Here is a 10,052-nt window from a genome sequence, read left to right as displayed (position 1 = left end):
CAAACTAGAAACTATCAATATAATATCGATGTGGTATCATTAAACTATCGATAAATAATCATATGGACAACATATTTTTACAAACTTGAAACCATCGATAAGCCATAAATAAACTGTCGATAACCTATTTACAAAATATAAATCCATAAATAAAGATCAAAACCTAACCAAAATTATCGATAAACTATAGATAAAGTATTGATATCCTATCGACAAACAATTAAAAAATTTGAAGAAAAAAAATAGCAAGTCACAATCCTAACTAAACCATCGACAAACAATAGAAATTCTATCGATAACCTATTGACAAATATTAAAAAAAATTGGAAAAATAATCAAGCTAAAGAAAAATTTCAATATCAATAAATAATAAAACCTATCAATAAAGTGTTTATAACCTATCGTTAAACTATTGATAAACTATCAACTGTCCCTTGGTTCCATAATCGATAACCTATCGATATCACTGTGAAAATAACAGACCACCATCAACAAGACACATAATCTACAAAAATCTATAAAAGTTCAACTAATCTCAACAACATACACAAATTCACAATTTAATGTATGAAAAATCTACTTTTGAAGAAAATTTACAATTTGACTATGTTTAGGTTGTTGTTGTTCGTGATGGTCTGAGCTTTGTTCTTGGTGATGGTGGCGCGGTGGTGGTCTGAGCTCTATCCTTGGTGATGGTCGCACGCGTTCAACACTGAAAAATGGTGGTGGTTTCAAACATTTATTAAGTGAATGGAGCAAAGGAGGGGGTTTTCGGTTTAGAGTTTAAGGTTTGATTGAGTTTTGGGTGGCGACGATGGTTGGGCGAGAAAAATCGAGGAGGAAGATAGAAGTCGAGGGAGGAAGAGAGAAGAGGGAGGAAGAGAGGTGGGGTGGCTGGTGGTTGGGTTATCTTGGTTTGTAGCCGTTGGAGGCCGATGTTTGTGTTCGGTGGAGAGAGAAACCAAGGGAAGAGAGAAAGAGAGAGAGAGAGAAAGAGAGAGAGGGAGAAGAAATTAAATGAAAAGGACAGTTTAAGTAATATGGAAAAGTAATATTATTGTGGCTAATTAGTAATTTTTTCCCCTGAACTTTGACATGTACTAAATCGTGACCCCTGAATTTTTTTGGCCGTTGAAAATTCTCCCCGAACTATTGAGATTGTTAAATTTAAGGACTTTTGTCTAATTTCATTCAATTTTACTGTTTCAGTAATTGTTTATGTACTAAACCATGCTCTCCAGACTTTGATATCTACTAAATCATGCCCCTCAAACTTTGATATATACTAAATCATGCCTCTTGAACTTTCATTCATGTTAGAATTTTTTTTACGAAAATTAGACAAAAGTCTTTAAATTTAACAATCTCAATATTTCAGGTAGAATTTTTAATGGCAAAAAAAATTCAGGGAGCATGATTTAATACATGTCAAAATTCGAGAGGAAAAATTACTAATTAGTCTATTATTATTTTAGCCTATTATTATTTTATAAAAATTGGTGGAATGTCTAAATTTTGATATAAAATATGTATAGATAGTGAAATTTTTGTTTGTAAATCCATAGTGAACCTCAATCAACTACATTAAGTTTGTTCGACTGGCCGGAGCTTCCGCTCGGTTCCTTCCCCATACGGTGCCTTGTAGATTTTATTATAACAATTAGGGTTAGGATCAGAATTAGGTATAAGCTTTGAAGAAATTCGTTGTCTTTCTTCTTCTCCACCAATGGCTACCGAAGTTCTGCCCTTGTCTGAAACGGTCTGCATAAACGACGCATTGACTGACGACGAGCTCCGTTCGGTGCTGGCCAAGCTAGAGAGCGATCAGGATAAGGAGCTCTTTGGATTGGTCTGCAAAAGATGGCTCCGCTTGCAGAGCACCGAGAGGAAGAAGCTATTCGCACGTGCTGGGCCGCACATGCTTGAGAGAATGGCAGCCAGGTTCTCTCGACTTCTAGAATTGGATCTCTCCCAGTCCGTTTCTCGGTCCTTCTATCCTGGCGTCACCGATTCTGATCTCTCTGTTATTGCCGATGGGTTTAAATGCTTGAAAGTTCTCAATTTGCAGAATTGTAAAGGTAAATAGTCTGATCATCTTGAATTCAGTAGGTACATTTTGTGAAAGTGTCAACATTACTAGGCCATTATCTGTTTATCATTCATGATTTTGCGTAATCGCAAACTTTCTAGTATGACATCATGATTTTATCTTATATTATAGAAATGAACTCTTTTCTTTTCCTGCATTTTTGGGCTAGAGTACTTAATGTCAATCAGATTCTATGATAATTGTGCTATATTAATTTTGGCTATTAAAACTTGTTTATTTACCCAAATTCTTCAAATATCTGAAGAGTTGAAACCTTATCTAAGCTACCTAAGATTATGCAATTTGACATACAGGAATTACAGATAAAGGAATAGTGGCAATTGGAAATGGCCTTTCTTCACTACAGTCCTTGGATATATCATATTGCAGAAAGTTGACTGATAAAGGATTGGTAGCTGTGGCTAGTGGTTGTCCTAAACTACACAGCCTTCATCTGGCTGGCTGCAGACTTGTTACTGACAAAGTTTTACAAGCCCTTTCCAAGAATTGCCCCAATATAGAGGAATTGTGGCTCCAAGGATGTTCTAATATAACTGATTCAGGACTTTCAGACCTTGTCAGGGGGTGTCGTGGGATCAAGTTTCTAGACATCAATAAATGCAGCAATGTAGGAGATATTGGGGTTTCCAGTGTTTCAGAGGCATGTGCAACTTCTTTAAAGACACTCAAGTTGTTGGATTGCTACAAAATTGGGAATCCATCAATATTATCTCTGGCCAGATTCTGCAAAAATCTTGAAACTCTAATAATTGGTGGCTGTCGTGACATTACTGATGAATCAATACAATTACTAGCCACTGCTTGTGAATTTACCCTCAAGAACTTGCGGATGGACTGGTGTTTGAACATTTCAAATTCTTCATTAAGCTGTATCCTCACCAAGTGCAGAAACCTTGAGGCCCTCGACATTGGTTGCTGCGAGGAGGTATCAGATGCTGCCTTCGAGTGCTTAACAAGTAGACAATCAGCGCTGACTTTGAAGGTGTTGAAGGTTAATAATTGCCCTAAGATCACAGAGGCCGGTATAGGCCGGCTTCTAGACAAATGCAACTCTTTGGAGTACCTGGATGTGAGGTCATGCCCACATATTACAGAGTCAGGTTTGCAATTTCCCGATTACTGTAGAGTGAACTTTACTGGAAATTTGTCAGAGCCCGACGTGTTACTTTGAAGATCTGAGATCCTTTTATTTACATTAAAAAAACAAGCTTTGTCCATGTGTTTAAATTTCTCAAAACATGTTTGTAAATTTATGTAAATTGTCTTTCTATTGCTGTTTTCCCTTGCCTGGTTCCTTATATTAGACAGTCTTGTAATTTTATTTTTGCTCGTCTTGATATGAATGAAGTAAAAGGAATAATTATTCGTTCAATATCTCAAGAATGCTTTACAATACATGCACAGATTTTTTTTATTTTTATTTTTATGTTTTTATGTGAGTTCAATTTTTTGTTTATGGATGGTAATTATGAAGCTTCTAAATAGAAGTAATATTAATAATGCTGACGCTGGACGTGACAAACAATAGTTGAATGTTTTGTTGTCAAGATGGTGTGGCAGCATAATGGATGCTCAACTTATTAGTTTTAAAATATGTATTCCCTTCCAACAGCCAAACCATAATGAAATTTATCAACTTAGTTTACAAAGATTCTTTCATTCTCTATTGCTAGAAACTGCCAAACAGTTGTTATTGTTATCTTTTTGTCTATTGGTTGCTAGAGACTGCCAAACCAACCAGTTGTTTGAATGTGATCTAGTATGGGTTTGGTAGGTTTGGTACCTTGCTGGTGTAAAGAGATTCCTTAATCATTTAGAAGAATACTTGTGAAATAATTAGTAGTCCTGCAGCTGCAGTGGGTTTTTAGTTGCATGAATAGTGCAAAAGTAGGCCCATGCTTATATGATAAGCTATGCTGGTGTGGTGCTTTTGAGGATTGTTTACTTGTTTGTCTTGTTCTCTTTTCTCTCTCTTTCCATATTTTTGTGAAATAAATGAAGTAAAGATGCATTGAATTTTGGAGAAAGAGGTTTCCTTCCATTCCACCATCCTTTTGACTTCATTCCTGAAACTTACAGAAAATAAATTAAAAAGAAAAACCTGTTATGAGTTTGGATAGGGTAACCAACCTCTCCACTATTGCATCTCTAATCGAGTGTCTTACTTTAAACTTTTACTACGGAACCTTAACTCTTATACTTCTTCCACCAGGTATTTAACTACTTTTATATAGTTTTGACACTAATAGAGATTATAGTAAACAGTAATTTATGTACTGATCATGGTATTAAGGTGGACCCTAGCTTTTCTATACACATTTACGACACATTGTAAGTGATGGACAACTAAACATTCATATGCGTATGAACATGTTAACTCACTAAAACTATGCATTTCTTAAAAATGGAAACTAAAACAACGAAACAACCAAATTTGTCGTGCTCGTGCCTTTACCAGGACTCTTACCAGACAATCCACCTTGGCATGCAATTAATCATAATGTGCTAATTAAGCCAATTTCTTGCTAATTAAAAAAAAGTTCCTTAAAAAAAAGTAGTTAATACTTTCGGTGGAGTGTAGAGTAGGACAAGCAAGGCAGTTATAAGCTGAACCACCCACTCAGAGGGTGGAAGCATTACAAAATTAATGTATATCCTTTAAAACTGGTTGACAAATGAAGACAAGGTACCTTAAAAAAAAGAAGAAAATGTTATTATTCTAATAAATAAATAAAGTCACACATCTTTCAACCTCTAAAACAAGAGAGCCACCGTTGCATTATCATTTATTAATTAGGAATAAGATCCCGTATTATGCAAATAACATAGAAATTTTTACATGAAAAATCCATTTTACACAATTTATTACAAAATTACTCACACACGCCTATGACTACATTTTTACTTACAAAGTTGCTTTTATTACGAAATGTCGTCGTATTATCCATCATCAATCAAATCACTCTCTACTTCTCTCTTTTTCATTTACTCGTCAATCAATTCCATTTCGCTCTCTTTTTCTTCTTTTCTTTTTATTTTTAATTTTATTTCAGTTTTTAATTTTTAATTTTTAATTTTATTTTCAGTTTTTAATTTTTAATTTTTTTCCATAACAATTCTTCTTTTCTTTTTATTTTTAATTTTTAATTGTAAAGCTAGTTTCTTATATATTGTTGCTTAGGTCTAGGATTGACTTCTATCAATCAATCCATCATTTCACTCTCTTTTTTTCTTCTTTTCTTTTTATTTTTAATTTTATTTCGAGTTTTTAATTTTTAATTTTTAATTTTATTTCAGTTTTTAATTTTAAATTTTTTTACATAACAATTCTTCTTTTCTTTTTTATTTTTAATTTTTAATTGTAAAACTAGTTTCTTATATATTCTTACGAAGAAACGGACCTTGATAACATATGGAGCATTGTGTGAGAATAAAGCCGGAAAAGAGTATAGAAATCATTGTGCTTCTTATGTATGTTTGCTCGACAAATAATGCGAGAGATTTCATTGTCAACGTTTGGAAAAAAAAGCTAATGTTAGTGCTTGATGTTCGAGCCGAGGTTTGTTTCGGTTTCTTTTTGGTTTTCTCCCATATTTGAAATTTTACACTTACATATGTATTTTTTTAATATGTTTTTTATCTAGTTGTTTCTGTCCATTTTTATATCATCGATGGGTATGATGAGATTTATCATGGATGTTGATGTTGAGGAGTTTTCACTTGTATTTTAGTTTGTATCTTTTAGTTGTTTTGTAGTTTTATTATAGTTTTGCTACTGGCATATGTTATTTCACTATAAAATTAATATGCAACTATTTGCACAAAACTTACTATGTATAACTACTATTTTTTAGTCCCCATCAAATTAAATTCTTGCATAATATATAAACTATCATAAAACGATAATGCAACTATTTGCACTTGCATACAGTTGTTTTGTAGTTTTATTATAGTTTCTCTTGGCATATGTTATTTCACTATAAAATTAATATGCAACTATTTGCACAAAACTTACTATGTATAACTACTATTTCTTAGTCCCCATCAAATTAAATTCTTGCATAATATATAAACTATCATAAAACGATAATGCAACTATAAGGCAACCAAAACAAAAAATAAATCAAAATGTAACTGTATATAACGTAGATGTATTACTCATGAGGTTTTTTTAAAAATTTTCACATCATACATTGTTTTGAATTTGGTGGGAAGTCCAGATCTGTTTGTTACAGATCTACATTTCATGAATCTGGATTTCGATATTAGGGGGAGTTGTTTTGATCGAATAAAACAGAAAACAAATGTGTAATTTCGGTTTTCTTCTGATTTTCGATTTTTTTTCGTCATTTTCGAGTTTAGATCATTGCAGGTATTTTTTTCAGTTGTTTTTGCCAAAATTAATAGTTGTATTTTTCTCGTTTTGGTTTCATTTTGGTTGTTTTGCGGTTTTGAAACGAGCGCGTATTTTCATCTTCATGGTTCGCTCTGTACAGCTGAAGGCTTAGTGCATGTGGTATTTTTGTAAATATTTGTATGTGGACTGTATAAATGTTTAATGAGCCGGCCCAAAGTATTTTTGTAATTTTTTTTCCTTTTTTGTATATTTTTGTTTTTTTCCCAATAACATATCAAGAAAGAGAATTTAATGATGAATAAAACCTCTAAACTTTTAAGATTGAAAAACAAAAAATTCAACATAAAATAATAGCGAAATTAATATGTAATTATGAATAATTAACATATACAAATTAATTATACTAATTATAGGTTCTAAATCATATACAATAGGCTATCTGATACCACATGTTAGATAAATTAACAATTAACCCAAGATCTATTTGTATATAACATAGAACACAATAATAAGATATAATAATTAGGTATGTGTACCTGATTGATCCATAGCAATTATCTCTGTTTGATCCACAATGATTACTCCGATTTGATAGTGATACTATCAACTAAGTCTTCCTCCCTAGATGTAAATCGAAGCGGTTATTTATCGATTATCAAAGGTATACAATTGTGATGAGACAATATGTATTTATAGAGTTAGGGAGGGGACTTAGCTACAAAACCCTAGTTAGGTTTGAGCTCATCAAAAGGCTTCGATCAATGAAAAGCTCAACACCTTCACCTAGACTTTACTCACGGATGCTAAGCCCATTAACAATTGATCACCAACAACATGGGCTAACACGGCAAAGAAGCTATCCAATCGACCCGAGTTTTAATAAAACCAATAAAATTTAATGTAAGCCCGAATAAAATTAACATTCTCCCACTTGGGCTACATTGATTTTAATACATATATATTATATATCAAAATAATTTTGTTTGAAAACGACTCATGGGTTGAACAACAGGAAAACATTTGTGGCAACTTTAAAAAATGATAGTTCTGCGATAGCATCTCGACATGCGGTCCAATTTAACCTTTAATATTGAACTATGACAATCATATTATTTTTAAATCAACAAAATACATTCATAATCACAAATACCAAAGTATTAAATCGACATGGTCAATAAATCTAGTAGTGTGGTAAGGAATTATGTTCAACATGTGATCAATTTAAAATAACATAATATCCTTATCAGTCCTCAATTTCAACGATACGCATGATGCTTAATAAATAAGCCCGGTGAAATTAAACATACCTACTTAATAAATAAGTAAGTGTCACTAAACTTGCTTAAAACATTAAACCAACAAAATATCATTGTCATTTAGTAAATATACTTAAAATACAATGATCACAACAAGATATGAACTACATGCTTTCAATTCAATCATTCTCGAGAATACAACAAAACATAACTGAAAGCATAAACATCAAATAATCAAAAAAGTATTGGCCCACAAAGTAGTTCATAGCATCAACAAGTAAATTACATATAAATGTAATCTCAAAAGATAAAACAAGAAACTCCCACTAACCCAAAAGATCAAAAGATTCTAAAATGTCCATATTAACAACATGTTTATTAAACAACACGGCACTTAACCCTTTGGTTAGAGGATCAGCTAACATCGACTCGGTCTTGCAATTTTCAATGACAATGTCTCCTTTCTTGACCAAGTCTCTGACAGTGAGATACTTTATTTCCATATGTTTAGAAGCACTACTAATCTCATTATTCTTTGAAAAGAAAACAACAATATTATTATCACAATAGATTAGTATAGGAGAGGAAATAGGATCAACCACTCGTATCTCCGAAATAAAAGTCTTCAGCCACAAAGCTTGCAAAGATGCCCCATAACATGCAACAAACTCAACTGTAACACCCCGATTTCCCGAGATGTCACATAGGATAGTCCGTATAAAACAATTTAATAAGATAAAGACAATCAAATACTGCTTTATTGAAAAATATCCAAGCATGAGATCTCATTGTTTAAAACAAAATACTTTTAGTACTGTAAACTTAAATAAGAACTAGTTAAGTCAAAATAATAGTTCCAAAATGTTTAGCAGTTAAAAACATTAAAAGCAAAATGCGTGCCGGCCCCCAACATGCGGTCCACGCCTCGAGCTCTTCATTCTCCTTTCTTGGCCTTACCACACACAGTGACCGTGAGCTAACGCCCGATAAGAAGAGCTATGTAGGACATAACCCTCCTAACTAGTTACTTGACATAATTTGCTCTTTTATATTAACATGATAATTCACATTCCATAAATATATCCACGACGCATGTTGTTCTCACATGCACGCATCGAGTCTCATACGCACATTATACTCACATACGATAATCAACTATTCTCTCATGTTGATCGGACATGAGGTAACCTACTGCCTTGTGTTATTCTCACACTTGGCATCCAACGGGGCAATTAATTACCATAAGTTGTACTCACCCATGATAATGTTATAACATGCGAGTGTTATGCTCGCATAATGACAATGAAGACCACAATATTATTCTCATGCTAATGATGCTCACAAAATATAAGGAAATCACAACACTATCAAATTAAATAACTAACCAACCCAACTTGTATGCATAACATACACCCTGTGTACGAGATGTCCACTCTTAACTTACCTCGATTCTTTAAGACCACACTTCTTACCTCGAGCACCTCAACGAATTTCCTTGTTGAGAACAAGATCCTAGACATTCATTAACACAGCAATACACTCAAAATACATTCAAGTATGAATCTCTAAACTCATACGAAACTTACGTAAAAATACGTAACACATAGGTCCATTTCACTTGCATGACACACCATACATAAGCATTTATTATTTTGATTCACACAAACATATTGCATGGACTCAAACAAACATTCTTAACGTAAAACATGAATTCATACAACACATCTTTACGTAAAATTTACTAAAATACTATTTATTCTTATTAAACTCCAAATAAATAGTTAATTAATCACCAATAATTATAATAAATACCTACAGCAACTAATAAATCATAAAACCTATTCCTTTTGATATCATAGGCAGTAAATGGTATTTCAAAAATACATTTTACTATTTTAACAACACTTATCTATTTTTCATAATTAACTTAAGCATTAATTAAGTAAATTCATGAAAAATACCAAAATTGATTAAAAACCGAATCTAACTCTTCTAATACACTTTATAATCTGTAATAAGTCATAATTAATTTTCTTTGAATTTTCTAAGCAACCTAGGTATTTTTCATAATTAAAATAAGAAATAACATCAATAATTCATGAAAAATACATAATCGCCTGAAAATTCAATCTACCAATTTTATAACCGTTTATATATCATAGTCCATCATATAAAATAAATCTAGATTTTTCTGAGCACCCTAAGTATTTTTCATAATTAATTTAATAAATAACACAAATAATTCATGAAAAATACAAAATTAACCGAAATTCGAATCTACCAATTTTGCAATAGTTTATATCTCATAACTAATCATATAAAATATATT

At 32.2% G+C, this 10,052-nt stretch overlaps 1 protein-coding gene across 1 annotated transcript; it reads left to right on the top strand.

The window, feature by feature from the left end:
* The first annotated feature begins 1,526 nt into the window (after positions 1-1,526).
* LOC115724079 (F-box/LRR-repeat protein 4) lies at positions 1,527-3,482 on the top strand. Its single transcript, XM_030653534.2, has 2 exons — positions 1,527-2,078; positions 2,404-3,482. The coding sequence occupies exons 1-2, from the start codon at positions 1,727-1,729 to the stop codon at positions 3,279-3,281; spliced, it is 1,230 nt and encodes a 409-aa protein (XP_030509394.2). The 5' UTR covers positions 1,527-1,726; the 3' UTR covers positions 3,282-3,482.
* Positions 3,483-10,052: the final 6,570 nt, after the last annotated feature.

The sequence above is a fragment of the Cannabis sativa genome, chromosome 9, assembly GCF_029168945.1.
Source record: "Cannabis sativa cultivar Pink pepper isolate KNU-18-1 chromosome 9, ASM2916894v1, whole genome shotgun sequence".
In the NCBI taxonomy this organism is placed as follows: domain Eukaryota; kingdom Viridiplantae; phylum Streptophyta; class Magnoliopsida; order Rosales; family Cannabaceae; genus Cannabis; species Cannabis sativa.
This window is presented reverse-complemented; position numbering and strand designations above follow the sequence as displayed.